General features: G+C 46.1%; 1 protein-coding gene across 2 annotated transcripts in view; it reads right to left on the bottom strand.

Annotated features, from left to right (window-relative positions):
* The window catches only part of LOC142590329 (sorting nexin-29-like), a 53,579-nt gene that overhangs the window by 16,467 nt on the left and 21,190 nt on the right, over positions 1 to 15,922 (bottom strand). For both annotated transcript variants that reach the window (XM_075702366.1, XM_075702368.1), the window contains 9 exons: positions 12,458 to 12,573; positions 10,603 to 10,761; positions 8,890 to 8,953; positions 7,785 to 7,913; positions 4,374 to 4,459; positions 2,224 to 2,327; positions 1,218 to 1,334; positions 1,005 to 1,063; positions 807 to 903 (listed from right to left, as the gene is read on the bottom strand). In XM_075702366.1, the coding sequence (XP_075558481.1) occupies positions 807 to 903; positions 1,005 to 1,063; positions 1,218 to 1,334; positions 2,224 to 2,327; positions 4,374 to 4,459; positions 7,785 to 7,913; positions 8,890 to 8,953; positions 10,603 to 10,761; positions 12,458 to 12,573 (931 nt within the window). The remainder of the gene's footprint in view (positions 1 to 806; positions 904 to 1,004; positions 1,064 to 1,217; positions 1,335 to 2,223; positions 2,328 to 4,373; positions 4,460 to 7,784; positions 7,914 to 8,889; positions 8,954 to 10,602; positions 10,762 to 12,457; positions 12,574 to 15,922) is intronic.

Here is a 15,922-nt window from a genome sequence, read left to right as displayed (position 1 = left end):
TAGCGTTGCATTGCTCTGCGTCAACACAGGACAAGGCAACAAGCCGAAATGCTGACTAGATCCCGCAGATCTCGACATCGGCTGGCAGGACATAAGTGCAAAAACTGGAGTCTGCGTGGCTGAGGTGTGGCATATCCAGGTTCAAGTGTTTTAACTTAGTCTCCTGCTGCATTGACATCAAGCAAAGCAAGTAACATTAGCATGTAGATGCTTAATACTCAAGAGTTCGATGGAAACTTGTCTGGCAAAGTGAAACATGGCGAAATGAAACACTGACCAAATAAAAAAATAATGAAATTAACGAAACTGGACATTTCGGAGCCCGTACGAGACGTCAAGTGTACCATGACTTCCCTCGTTAACAATCAGCAGCGAAGGCAATGGCCCTCACTTAAGTGCGTGTGAGATTGCACAGACTACATGCCAAGCGATAATCAGGACACATGGTCATCTGAACAACATCTACGCATGTGTACTGTGCAATCTCACTCATACATAAGCAGGGGCGATTGCCTTCGCTGTACATTGCGAACAAGTGAAGTCACGACACACTTGAAATTTTGTACGGGCCTCTAAATGTCAAGTTTTCATCATGTCATTATGTTCAGATTTTGCCTTGTGTTTGCTTTATTTTAATAACTAGATGCTAAGCAGAACAAGAGCAGTTGGCACTGTTAGAAACGCCCAATGCTGGTCGGCTTTCCAGGGAATAGTCGTTTGATACTCATAATCACAGAAGCCTGCTGATAATATCTCGTAGAATGCAAACGCATTAAAAAGCTGAATGTTCTGTGCACCATACTTGCCTGGTAGACGTGGAATGCATGCGACTGGTGCCCAGCGAGGAATGCCGAGGGGATCCACAAGTTGATGAGCGGCCTCAAAGATGCACTCTGCGATGACCTGCACGCACAAGGTGACACACTCACTTTTCAAGCACAGTTCCAAGGGGGGGGACAAGCTCAAATGAAAGGGGGAGAGCAGGGCCAGAAAGGACAACTCACGCATCATAGTCCGACGTCACGCTCAGGTCGTCATCGGAAGTCTGGTTTTCATCAGGCAGCTGCAACGGAATTTCAGTGGATGCAAAGGAACTGCCTCAAATGGGCAGACTCTACAGCTGCAAACTGAAGCTTATTTTGTCATGGCACTTCCAAGAAATGCACCAAGGCTGCAGAACCACTGTATCAGGACAGTGATCACAGCGGTGTGCTTACCGGTCCACGCAAGTCGGTGAGCTCTTCGCGTAGCCTGCGAATAGTGCATTCGCGAAAGAGCAGCAGACGATGCAGCCGCTCGTTGAACTCCATCAGTTCCCCATGCATCTCGGCAACCTGTGGACAGTGACCGCAACACAACCTTATGATGGATGACCATTGCACAGCGCCAAAATTCCACAGGTTTGTCAAGGATGATGTTAACGTTGACGTATTGTGTATGTGAACATAACAGGGCCACAAATATGAGCTGCAAGTTCTGACTATGTTAGAGAGAGAAAGTCACTGTTATTACAATCAACACACTATTAGATGCCACTTAAGACATGACATGCTGTGCATCACTGCGCATCACACTGAGCTGGATGATGATGGCAAGAGACAACCTTGGTTCAGAATGAAGAAAACCGCGATGAAGATGGCGACAACCTGATGATGACAGCACGACACATTCTTCACATGGCAGAATTCGGCAACCATATAGCAAAGCTACTCCGATGTTCCATCCAGTACGCACTTTTTGCCCTGTTGTCTGCAACTTCCTCTAGGATGATGGTAGCAGTACTATATGTCAAGCACATTGCCATCATTTTGAGATGAGGCAGCAATCCACTATAGCTACTGCTGCAAGCATGATGTCTCTGTGTGCGGTTCATTTATTCTAGTCATTGCCTCTCCTTAACATGCCATGATACGGCCTTGTAAAGGGTTAAATCGTCAAGGATTAAATGCGTGCACTTTGTTGTGCCCATCACCAGCTTTAGATCTCAGGCTATGGATTGAATCAGCATGTCTTTACACAAAGCGACGCATTATGATTTACAATCTGAAAGCAGTGCAGGAACCTAGGTTGGAGCATTCAAAATTGTCAAAAGAAAGGAAACAGCAAATATAACTTAAAGAGCAGTGTTGGTCCGAATGGCCTCTCTAAAACCACTCTCATATGTTTATGGTAAAGTGCCCGTGTGGACCAACCGCAGTAAGTGCAGTTAAGCACTCTCCGTACCTGAACCAGCTTCTTCTCGTACTCGCTGGCCTCAAACTGGTGGTCGATGTGTGGCTTGGCATCCGGAATGGCTGGCTCAACGTCTCCCACCATGTTGCGCAGCTCTGAGACAACAACACGAGACCAAGTGTCGGACGTAGGCAAACCTAGCACGGCAAGGCTCTCAACGTGCGACAGCACCACAGTGCTATCACAATGTGCAAGATGAACCCTTGGCTGTCCCTGAACGCGTACTCAGCGTGACCGCAGAACAAACGGCAATGCATAAACGGAAGGCATGAATGAGACTGCAGCTTTCAGAAAGTTGTGTGCAGAAGTTTGGGCTAAAATATCCAAATTTTCTAATACGAACAGAATACAAATACTTAACACATAATATCAAATAATGCCATGCACATGCATTTATTGGCAAGTTGGTTCATTTTAACATGTTGGAATGTTGCAATTACATTGTCATTGGTAAAAAATTAAACTAGTGAGCGGTTATACTAAAAGATTGCATGTTTGGCTCATGTTAGCTTTGGAAAATTAAATAATTTCTGCTAGTTGTCTGTTCTTGCCAACCTGTGCCTTATTATATTGCACCGCATCAATTTCTCATAAACTCAGAGGAATTTGACCCTGTAGCAGTCGTCACTCTTCACATTTACTGTCAAGCAATAAGCTCAGGATTGTGGATGGAACCTGAAAATGAGTGCACCCTCGCTGTTCGCAAACCCGTGCCTCTTGCTACTGTGAGGGTGGCTTCCCTGCAGAGCTTTGTCCAGTGGCTAAGCGTGATTTACAGGTGAAATTTCACCAGCAACATGAGATTATCGCAAAATTCACCACATAATCAGAGATACTTTCTTGAATTGCACAGAAATAAACTCCAAGAACCATGTTTGCTCCCAAACAGCCAGCAGCACGTCCGATTTGTTTCGAATATTCCTATCCAAGCGAATATTATAAAATTTTCAAATACCTAGTTTTCAAGTTGAATACGAATATTAAAAATGTAATATTCGATAATATTCAAAATTTTCGAATACTTGCATAACCCTAGTTAAAAGTAAACCTTTGGTACTTTGGTAGATATGTGCCTAGTTGGAAACAACTGAATTGAAGAGAAGGAAAACTCCAACCAAAATGTATTTTAAAAGCCTGACATTTCAGAGCCCCACCGGCTCCTTCTTCAGGGATGAGATGGCCTGAGGCATAGCAGTGCATAACGCATTTTTGGCACTTTGACAGGCATGCAGACATTTTTCATAGACCTTGAAAGTAAATTGTGGGAAGTATTCCTGATGACCGATTGGTGGATATTCCACGATTCCAAAAAAAGCCACTGCCAGTAGTTTTCTTTTTCTCTCTCCAAGATGACAGCGCTGACAGGACTAAACTGGTGATCAAAAAGCTTGCCGTGCTCTGCCGCAGCACTGCGTTGTTTGTTTCGGTGGCGAAGATCATTCTTGTGTTGAAGAATCCTTTCCGGGAAGATTTTAGTCACCCCAATACACGGAGCGAGGCATTCGGTGCAGGTAATGCCCTGCACCTTTTCGACAGGGACGTGGTCTTTTGCAGCAAGTGAAAATCACAAATTTGTTGCTGCCTGCTCGCAAATAAAACTTCCCCATGTGTGTCTGATTAACTTGTTTTTTTTGGCTAGTAAGTCTATCGCCGTTCATCTTCCATTGTCAGTTAATTAGTACATTGCTTAGTGCACACCTGATCCATGCTAGCCGCCAATTACGTATTAACGAGGTTTTACTGTATATGAAACTATCGACAGCTTCCAGCTGTCAAGTGCTCTTGCTTCAGGCGTTAACCAGCTTGAGACATTATAACCACAAAGACATACACATCGCACATGTTGCTCAACTACAAGTCTCGGGCACAACAGCTTGATGCATTAATCAGCATTCATCATTCTAAGTTTCTATCATTAACAGAGATAGAAACTTAGCACTAGCCATAATGCTGAATTTTATCATCAGTCTTCTCAGTCCAAAAGGGAAAAAAAGGAAAAACGTAAGCGCTTCAGTCAATTATAGTGTCTGGTACACTTTTGTCGAGGCGGAATATCAACTGGTTTTCTTTTTATTTTGCATCCCATCAGGACATTTCTGGAATATTCCAGCCCGCAATAAGCCCTGTAGGCCAACACTTACCTTCGTGGGCTGCCAGGCCGTCCCGTTTCAGCATCTGCACGGCTGCTATGTACTTTTTGAGTTGGTGCTTCAACAGTTGGTTTTCCCTGCACAAAACAGAGTTTCGTCAGCTGCAAACAACCAGCCGCAGAGGCTGCTCCCAGCTGCAGTGGTGGCTGTGCCTTAAGTCGGGCCAAGTGCAAGAGAGCGAGAGTGAGATAGAGATAGAAACATAGAAAAGGCAGGGAGGTTAACCAGCAAAAAGTCCAGTTTGTGACCCTGCACAAAGGGAAAGAGAAAAGGAATTTAAAGAGATCGGAAGAGTGTAAAATAGTACAGCAATACCTAGTTATTTCAACACTCGTTAATTCAGAAAACCAAATATTTAATTTGGACTCATCCTCCGGTCTTTGCAGGTGTATGCATTATTTAATGCAATCAACCTCTCGTTAATTCGAACATATTTGGTAGCACATTGGCTAACTCGGACAACTCCCAAATTTGGCAAGGGCAGAGCGCCACATATGTGCGAGATTAAAGAACAAGAACGGCGCTAGCGTCCAACCGAAACGAAGCAGCTAGTCCACATCGCCAGTCGTAATTGGAAATCGTACATGAATGAGAGCAACGCCAGAATGCTCAGTCCCTATTCCTGCATTTAGAGCCTTTATTCCTGCATTTACAGCTACGCATAAGACCGCATCGGCAGCATGCCTTCATAACTCTGTAGTTGCCATCCATGATCATGCTGGTAGCGACCGCAATTTCGCTGAAGCTTTTGCAGCTAACGGTACTTTCGTTTTGACTCGGTCTATGCATCGGCCACGTGCTTTCAGAACTGCAAGGTCGCCGTCCACGATCGCTTCAAAAGCGGCTGCAGTTTCGACTGCATCGAATGCGGTATACAGTTGTTTCGTTTTGCCTCAGTGCAAAGCTATAAAAGGTGAAGAGCACCAGCTACATCACGATAAACGAACTATCTGTTGGTGACACTGGAGAAAAATAATGGGAATGTGGGCGTGGTAGTGATAAGCGTGTCTCAAATGAAGATGCACGCCGCAGCCATGCTTTGAAGGAAATTGTGAAGCCTTCGCCACAGCGAGTGCCAATCAGTCGCAAGATGACGAGAATTGCAGCTTCAGCACTGCCACTGTGTGACATAGAAATAAGATTTGCTGATTCATTCAGCAAATAAAAGCATGTTGACGTAGTATGGCAGACATGCCAGGCACGCTACAGGCTGTCTCCTTCAATGTGTCTGGTGCCGATTCATGGGACACCTCGCCAATCTGATACAGTCAAAGAGCGATTTCTCAGATATGCCTCATAATTCGGACGCTTTCACGACATAGACCCAATGTATAAGGAATGTCTGAAACCCTTTGCCGTCCTTTGTCGTGACCGCAGGCACGAAACGGCATTAATTGAAGCCACCACCGCTGCCTGTTTTATTATCTCGCAACCTCGAACCAGCACTCTCATGCGCCGATCCACTAGCAGCCGTAGTAGTCGTCTTGTTGTGTCAAGTCTAGCTGCTTTGACATTTGCTGTCAAGCTTCCTGCTGTTCAATGCTGAGGTTTTCATCGTATTCGCCGTTGTCAGGAACGGCGCTGACTCTGCCCTCATCCTGACAATGGCATCAAAGTGCGGAAGGCCTGGCATGGCGGTTCCCAAAAGTGGGTTTCGCTGCAACATGGCAGTGTTACACGGTCAATTAAAGTCCACTTCCATTAATTCGTTCCTGACGGCACAGAAGATCTGGTGGGTCAAATTAAACAACAGGCAAGAAAAACGCCGAAACACGCCATTGCTTCACTTGGCAGCATTTGCCGTTAAAGTTAGCTTCACCGCAATACAGTCGGTTATGCGGTGAAACATACAAAGGGAGGAAAGACGCCACTGTTAGGGGACACAGCACGTGTCCCTTAATTTAAACGCGCACACGTGCCATCTCCGGTAACAGCAAGGGCACCGAGACTCCTAACAGGTTTACTGGCAGGCCTTCAGAGTTTTAGATAGACCCCCACTCTTTTGTAGGCTTTAAACGTCCTCCTGACTTCCGGAGTTTTTTCTTCTTAGCACTTTCTATATCGCTAGCTTTCCCAAAACACAGGTAAATGATTTTTCTTCACTTCTCGGTGCACGGCCCGTGCACGCACATATAATTAAAGAATGCATACTTGATTCCGCTAATAGTCTCGTATACCAGACACGCATGGTGGGCGAAACTTAGGCCAAAATCCCCACAGCAACATTAGGAACTGCTCTGAGTGGCTGCCAGTATGCTTATTAGGTGGCTACGTGCTCGTACTGTGACCGGAGACGACACATGCATGCCCCGGTATATTTAAGAGACGCGTACTGTGTCCCGTCACAATGGCCCCTTTCCATTCCCTGTACGCTTCACCACAGAACATGGCTGTACTGCGGCGAAGCTGATCAATTAAGTTCAATTTATTTGGCGAAGGCCAATTTTCAGATCAAAATAACGCAAGTCTGGTCCTATAGAAAAGCATGGGAGCCAACCGGGACCTTCGGTCAGGATCGCATTAACCGAACTCGAATTAACAGAAGTCTACTGTAAGCACACTGTACTGTGGTGAAGCACAGCAAGAGTGCCAAGGCCTACTGTCACGGGACATAAAATGTGTTCCTTAAGAGGAAGCTTTAGCTCGGGCCCAACTCCGATGCTACCTATTCAGATAGTACATGTAAAACGCAGAAACACTTTTCTGAGATAAGCACTGGGCCTGTTTTAATGAAATTTGCTGCATTTTAGAGAGAAAGTTAAATTCTAGTGACTATAGGAAGCAGAACTTCAATTAGAGCCAGAATTGTTTTAATGTAATTTTCGAAAATTGGCAAGTTTGAAAAAAATATAAGCACAAAGTTCACAATTTGTAGCTCTGCACCTAGAATAGATATCGCAGTTCTGTAAACTGTATCCGTTAGGGCACCCAAAGTGGACAAATTTGATGTTATATCTAACATGATTTTGTTACATTCTTTACAAAGGTTTTAGAAATGTTCTGCTCACATATTAGTGGTCTATTTGAGAGCCATGCATAATATATCAACTTTGTCCGCTTTAGATATACTATTAGGTTCTATTGACAGAACTGTAATGAAATTTTTCATTGCCGAATCAGTTGTAAAATGCATAGTTTCGTTTTCTGAAAATTTGTCATTTTAATCAATTTTACTAAAAAACTGACGGCCTAAATAAAAAAAATTTGCGACTAACAGTGACTAGATTTTAGCTTTCTTTTAATGCAACAAACTATCAGATTCAGTGCAGTGGTTGCCATGAAAAACGATTACTCCTTTCCTATGTATTTAGACAGGAGGCATTCACTGTCTCCAGTTACAGTATGAGCACTGAGGTGCCTAATAATTGTAATGGCGGGCCTTCAAAGCTATTTCGGACATACCTGGTGAGTGTCTGTATTCGGGACTCCTGTTTGTCCAGCCGCTCGTTGGTCTGCTTCTCGGCCTCCCGAGCATCGGCCCTCAATTTGGCACTAACTTCACTCTCCTGTTCCATCATCCTCCGCAAGGCACTGTGCAACGCAATGGCACAAAAGCGAGTTCAACAAGTGACAAGAACTGTGCTCCCAGATGCATGGTAGTATGACGTTGAAAATGGTGTTTAACTTCTTATCGACGGTGCCACTTTTAAGTTGCAAGATGATGTTGATGAGCAAAGAGAGAACAAGGTGAAAGCAGGAGCCAATGTTTCGACAAGTGGACACGTCTTTCTTCAGGTGACATACGCTCTACAGACAATGTTGCGCACACTTTGAACACCATCCACCAGCGAAAATATAAAGCACACTTAAGTGGCTTTGACAGTTTCCTTTGTTTATGTGGACGTTGTGACAGCCACAATGACCGTACCAGAGTCAGCATTGAACATGTGATCCTTAATGCAGGAAAAGACTACTAGTAGTAGTAAAGTGCGAAGGGCTTGTATGACTGGAGGCATGACAAGTGAAGAGATACAACAGGCCTTACGTGGACTCGGAATCACACTGAGTGTTGCGCAGTTTCACCGATTACAGTTGAGAACAAAAGTTCAGAGACCACAGCATCAGCAAAAAATAAAACCAAAATTCCTTCACAACACGGAATTGCTTCAAAGCCTTTGCATTTGTCATAGGTGGGCCTGTAGGTTGTAGTGCTCAATTCAGCTGGCATGCCGCGGTTGCCAAAAAGAAAAACGATTTTTTTTGCAGCATCACTGGTCTCTAAACCTTTGCTTGTGATTGTATGCACCGCAGTGAAAAGTCCTCTTTCCTTCACATCTTCTGTTTATGAATGTGCGTACCTTTATTTTCTGACGCTCCTGAATTCCTTGCTCACTGCAGGATAGTTCAAGAACTTTCACTTCAGTGAGGCAGTTACAAAACTAGTGCCTTCATGCATTCTTTCTTCCTTTTGATTTTGAGCTCACTGCCATTAATCCTCCATTCACTCATTCATTCATTCACTCAATCGGCCAATTAATCAATAACCAAAAAAATAAACAGCACTCACGTGTTCTCCTGTTCAACATCTTTGATTTGTTGAGTCATGACGAGCAGAGCTTGCTTGAGCTCATCTGCAATGTAAAGAAGGCAGTAACCATCAGCCAGTCTGCCCACATGCTCTAAATATTGCCCCCAGTAAAACTCCTGTGAGACATCAAACTGACAGCGAATATTTTCCGTAATGTCACCACAGCACCATCTGCGACACCAGCAATTAAATTTAACTCAGTGACTATGAGGGATGTCGTAGTGGGAAGGTCTGGATAGATTTCAATCATTTGGGAGTCCTTGACACGCACCTAAAACTGAACAAGCGTTTTTTTCTTTCCCGTTTCGTTCCCATCAGAATGCAGCGCCGAAATTCAAACCCACAGCCTTGTAGTTGGCAACGGAATGTCATAGGCACTGAGCCATCATAACAGAGAGACAAGAGAAATGAATGTTGACAGCGCGATCCAGGGGAAGAAAAAAACTTTCAGGCAGCACCCATCTCCAATAATTGACTCAAATAATTGACACATGCTTCGTCCAACTGCCGCCTGAGCGGAGCATGACGGTGCGTCTGTTCTTCGTCACTTTTGACACCAAACACCCTGTGTGTCTCTAAATCTTCCAACCCCACATGTGCAAGCCACAGGTGCACGTCAATACTCTGATGGCACGGCGATGGCGGCGGTACCCTTTTGCTCTACTGTCACGCATATTTCACACGCCTCCTCGGCTGTCGACGTGGGGCCAAGCATAGGTACAACAGACTTCTGTAAACCTGACTCACAATAAGTTGCTTTTTCGGCTAATTTGATCCCTGCTGTCCTGGCCGGCGCATACACCTTTCTGTGGGCCCAAGCATCCGCTATTTTAGTGCTAAAATTGGCCTTCGTTGGATAAATCGAGCTTGACCAGTCATGATGCCCGACCCCTACAGTGACCCCAATAGCGATTCCTTTAGTGGCAGAGCCTAGAGGATGGTGAATGCACTGAACACACATCATCTTCCATCAAAAGCGCCTACTTTCGGCCTGCCCTAGAAAGATATTTAAGTAATAACCGAACCTCGCCATGTCTGATTATGGTAATTACCCAATTCTAGCATGCACATTGTTTCTTTCCCAGAAAATGGGGTCGGAAATTCCGTACGCATTGCAATTGGACACAATCGGAAAACCACCTTCGCAGTGTTTGTATGCGTTACCGCATCACAATGCAATGCAGCGAAGCTAACTTTCGGAAACCGGCCACCACTGTGCAACACATACATACCCTTGCCAATTTTTCTTGCTAAAATAATCGGGTGTGCGTTAGTTTTCTATTTTGTTAAGGATGTCTAAAATTTCCATGTTAGTTTTGTACACTGGACCCACATAAAGTGGGCATGCATTTAATTCGGGGGCATGTTAGAATCGCATAAATACTGCCAAATTAATCAGTGGCGTGTTCTGCCATATTTTTCTGTGCTTTGTTTAATTTGACCCGCAAGATAATTAGATTAATCCAGTTGCTTTCTTCAGGGCCGAATTAAGGGAAGTCGACTGTACTCGCTTACCATGCGACAGGCCTAGGTTCAATTCCTCGCACGGGGTTTATTTTCTTAATTTTTCTTTAAGTACGCAGTCATCACATCGAGGCCACATAATACAGACAAGGGTGAGGTAGGGTGGCAATAGGAATGCTCTCACATTTAACATGACTCGTAATGTGCATAACGTGCAAGGTGCCTGACCTGGTGTCGCAGACGCCATGTCAGAGGCAAGCTCAGCTTCAGCGGCCGCAGCACTCGGCGACTCGACGGCACCCAGGGCGAGTGACGACACGTTCTGTGCCAGAGCCAGGGCAGCCGCTGCCGTCTCTGTGTCTTCACTGTAGCTAGGAATGGAGTCCTCTGTGCAGACAGAGAGAAAAAGCATCTAACGTCATGTTCACGTGATTTCAACACCACATTTGCATAATAAATTTCTCAGGCATAAAGACATCTTTTCTCGCAGTCCCGTGGAAAATGCACGAGATGGGTTCTACTGTACACAGTACTTGCTGCAAGACTTTTGCGTATTTTACTGCAAAATGTCCAACATTTTAGAACTTGTTTATGATTGAGGCATTAACATGGAAAATTTTAAGATTTTTCATTTGCATCTAGTGCAAAATTGATTTTCAAAGAATACTGTAAGTGAACAACTTTCAGAGCCTTATTTTTTTTTTGGAGCTCTTCATTTACACGGACCCACTTGCAGTAGCGCAGCTTCAGAACTTTTGGTTTTATGTCACAGTTGGTAGTGTCGAAGTCGTTCTTGGCGACGCGGTTTCTCAGCCTTGCTTGTCTCGCCACCGAAACGGAAGATGACTGATCCGCCCGCTGATCATTGGCAATGCATGATGTTGCCAGTGAAAACAAAGCGCGCGGCTATAGATTTGGAAACCAAGTAGTTTAACCGATGAGACAATCGTCGCGAATGTGCTTGCATCGGATAGCGACGGTGACGACGGCAGCAATGACGCGGTAGGGCAGGCTGCCTCAACGTTGTCCTCACAGGAGGCCTGGTAGATGATTCAGTCGCTCCGGGGCTTCGTTTTCGCGAGGAACCTTCCGCTGCACTACATGGAGCAGCTGGATGCCTTGGAGAAGGCTGTCGGCAAGCTTCATGTATAGAATGCAAGGCTGACAGAAGTAGGCCTTTCTCGTGCAAGCCAGTGAGAAGTACGTGGCGAGATGCTTGTGGTGATCTCTCCTCAGCGTTTCTTTTGCTTTTCTCAAGCTGACAGGCTGCCGCGGCAGCCTTCTCGCAATTTTTAAAATGCCCCTTTCTGGGCCGCTAAAGCGATGCCTCGGCGGTGCTCGCTTATTGCTTGGCACCAGTGACACCTCATTGCAGTTGTTATAGCAGTGCCATTCTTTAACGCCAACAGCTGCAGCTTGTTACACGTGATCGGAGCACCCAGGACGCAGTCAAACGAGTGAACACAACCGGCAGCAGGATGGCCGAAATGGACGGAGGATGGGGAGGGGCACTGGTCTCCCCGCCATTATAGTTTTCTCACATCAGCTCTGCCATCCCCGTATTTTGATTTTTTCATGTAACCCGGTTATAACAATTATCAGTTATAACAATGAAATTTTCGTGGCGCTTGAATATTGTTATAAGTGGATTTGACTGTACGATGAGCATGCTGAAACTAAAAGCTTCAAAGTTGATTGGTGGACTTTTGTTAATTAGCAACTAATTACGATGTATCACCGTCACCTCACGGTCACCACCGCTGATGGCATGTCTCCGAAGGAGCTGTCCTTTTATTTCAAAGCAGCTATTTTTAAATGTTATGTGAAGTCTTCACAGGAGCCCCCTATATGCACAAACAAAGACACATGCTCTCCCGTCCACTGTCTACCTCTACCACATGACCGGCTTCCCACACACACGCTTTTTTTCCACTCTGACACTCCTCGTGCTGACGCACTAATAAACATGTGAGGAGCCTCTCATGTTTTCCTTTAAGGACAGCCACTCAATCACTGACTGCAGTAATCGTAGGACTTATGGAAGGCCCACTGAAGCCATCACTGCAAAGGTCGATGATTTTACCTGATCTGGCCCCATCTTCCGCAGGATGGCACATGGGAATGAGGTCCCCAATGGACAGGTCCAGGATGGGCGTCAAGGCAGATGGCTGGCAATTGGAACCTGCTTCCTGGCCATGGCTGCAAGTAAACATGAGAAAAACAGCGCATCCTTGCAGCCGCATATTAAATGCCTCTTCAGCACCTACAAAGCAAGTCCTCGAAGCATGGCATTCAGACCGCCCGATGGTGCAAGTACAATCTGGCTTCTAAAGCATGCACGGTCTGGTGGAACGTGTACAGAAAACAGACGCAGCAATAGCCTGGCATGTGTGTTCGTTGACAGCTACCATCACTTTACTGCAATCGGTGTTTCCAGCTGACAGAAGGTGTTTATGAGGAGCCACAAAGGATGGCGTGCCAAATTCTGGTGTACTGTGACAAGTCTCATCATAGCTACCTGACAATCATGATTGCGTCAGAGAGCCTAGCTCCTGACCCCCAGGTACAGTTAGATGCCCCCACAATAAAGCATCTAACTGAAGCATTTAAACAAGAATGGGCCTTTGACAGTCTTCCAGTTTAAGAAGGATAAATCAAAAGCTTCAACCTGTGCACTTCGTCACTTCCCACGCGTATACTTTGCAACACCGGCTGTGCATGAGCTTTAGAGAGCCATCGCTCCGATATAAACAAGTGCACAAGAGCTAAACCACATCAGTCTGACAACACTGCCCTTTCTGTATGAGCCTCCAACTCAAATAAGGCTGCTGAGTTCAGAAAAGCATGACCTCGAAAATCACTGGCACAGCTATGAAGGAGATCAGATTTTTCACGAGCAACTTCATTGGCAGAGCACTTCTTTGGCCCCTATTTTTCTTGCATATAAGTAAACATCTCCTGGATTAAAGCTTCTTTTTCTAGGTTTCTAGAGATTAATCTGGGAGTCGACGTTTGCCCTTAGTGTGTCCAGTTACAGTCGAACCTGGATATATAAAACTCGAAGTGGATCGAGAAATAGTATGATGTATCAATAATTCAATATACAGAAATCGGCTTGAGACGTCGCTCGCGGTCATGACAAATAGTGGCTTATCGGAGCATTCAAGAACAGTGAAGTCCATATGCACAACGTGGAGGCACACTTTATTTCACAGAAAAAAAATCACTAATCTCTGACTGCTTTTTGTTCTGGGAAATAAAGCTGAAAACGCTGCTTTCGATCTTCTCGATACTTTCCAGGTGCGATAATCCGGTGCGCTCCATTTCACAGCAACAACGCCGAATCAGGCTGAACGCTGACGCCAGCTCAGCGGTTGTGAATGGGCGCATTTCCTTGTGACCACGGTGACCTCCATCACCACTGGAATCGCCTTCCTCTAGGGTTCCAGCAATTCCCTCCACAATGTCATCGTCAGCTAGAGCGGCTACAGCTTGAACATCGCTGTCAGCATCGACATAATCGTCGATAGCCACTTTGAGTGGGACGGCACTCTGACACAATTGGCCACTGTGTCCTTTCCAGGCCCCAGCGATCATCTGAATGGCCCCCAACAGGTCACCCTTCAGATCGACTCCCATGCGGAGGTTAATTAGGAGCTGCTGAACAAGTCTCCTACTGTAGCCGACCTTCAGTGCCTTTATGATGTCCTAGTCCAGTGGCTGCAACCTTGCTGCTGTGTTAAGCGGGAGAAATTTAAATTCTACATGCTGCAGCTCGCAAGTGGTGTGATGGGGCGAGCAGCTGTTGACGAGAAGGCAAACTCGACGGCCTGACTTGCCCAATTCAGTGTCCCATGCCTGAAGCCACTCAGAAAAAAGCTGCCGCATCATCCATGCTTTCCTGTTAAAGCCATAGCGTACTGGAAGCTGCTTGCAGTCCTTGAAGCGCCGAGGTGACATACTTCTTCCAACCACAAATGGCTTCAGCTTGCAAGATCCATCTATATTTGCTGCGAGCAAAACCATAACGCGCGCTTTGCTCATCTTCCCACCATGACGTGCTCCCTCAGAGGTCGAGCGTCTTGCATGGCAACATTTGCCAGAAAAGTCCAGTCTCATCCGCATTGAAGATATCTGCGGGAGAAAACTCCGCGGCGATCTTCGAACACTCCTCGGAAAGCCACTGTTGCATTTCCTGGCTGCTGACAGCTTCACTTTTGCCTGAAATGGCTTTTCCCACAATCCTGTGGCGGCTTTTGAACCTCTGCAGCCACCCAGTGCCACCACAAAAGTTTTCCTCGCCGAGAGCAGCCGCGAACTATTTCGTCTTTTCCATCAACATGGGGTCATCCACGGGAATGTTTTTAGCTCGGACCTCCAGAAACCAGGCACACAATGCTTTCTCAACTATCTCAAAAGCCGCAGGGCGAGCACGACACGCTCCAGAGTGACTTTGCCCAGGTGCTTTGAGTTTGATATCTTCCTTGGTTTTGAGCAGCATATTTAAAGTGCTCTGTAGAATGCCAAATGCATCACCCACCAAGGACTTCTTCTCGCCCTTGGCCTGCATGCCGGGCCCGGGCTCAGACAGCCCCTTGATGGTGGAAATAAAAAGTTTTTCATTCATTCGTTCATTCTTCTCGCCCTTTTCAACACTCTGTATGATCGCCAATTTGGCTGCAAAGTACAAATTTTTCTGCTTCTTTACGTTCGCAGCTGGTGCCGCTTGCACTACAAGACAAAGCAGCACGTCACACACGCCACCCATGGAACATTCGCCACACACAAGAAAAAGCGACAGGCGTTCTGTCTGGCATGCACCGATCTGGCTTTTTGGTGCCTGCATACTGCTACGAAGGAGAAAAAGAAAAAGAGGGAAGGACAGAGAGAGTGGAGAGAGAGCTCGGCAGCGCTCGGCAGTAATGGCCGTAATGGCGGCATGCGCCGTGCATAGGCACCATGCCTCCCTCACACTTTCATTCACCTTTTTGCATTGTCTCCACACTAAGGCTCCTATGGCTGCGTCTGCTCCGTACCGGCCGTCACCTAACCGGTTTCCTCTTTCTTTCACGCACGTGACTTGCAAATGTCATGAGGCGCCGCGCGCCAAACGACCACGGGAGATGCGAGGGGCTTTGGGGAAAGCACACCTTCCAGGGCGTGGCGCTGCTCTAGACCAGCTGTCGCCAAGCAGGTTTCCTCTGTGCACGCAGCTCGGAAACGTCACGTGATGTCATGCACCAAACGACCACAGATGGGCATGGGAGATAACTGCGCCTTTGGGGAAAGCGCACCTTCCAGTGCGCAGCAAGGAGTTCGATATATTGAATGACCTGCGAAATTAGAGTTCAATATATGACGCAACTTTCCCATACATTTACACAGGATATTCAAGGGGATAATCTGCATGTTCGATATAACCAATAATTCGAAATACCCGGGTTCAATATATCTGGATTCAAATGTATTTGGCTCCTGGTTGACATCAGTGCCAGGTGGCAAAGGTATGCACCAAAACGAAATGCAAAACATAGTTGGCGAGTGCAGC

The sequence above is a fragment of the Dermacentor variabilis genome, chromosome 8 (assembly GCF_050947875.1).
Source record: "Dermacentor variabilis isolate Ectoservices chromosome 8, ASM5094787v1, whole genome shotgun sequence".
Classification (NCBI taxonomy): domain Eukaryota; kingdom Metazoa; phylum Arthropoda; class Arachnida; order Ixodida; family Ixodidae; genus Dermacentor; species Dermacentor variabilis.
This window is presented reverse-complemented; position numbering and strand designations above follow the sequence as displayed.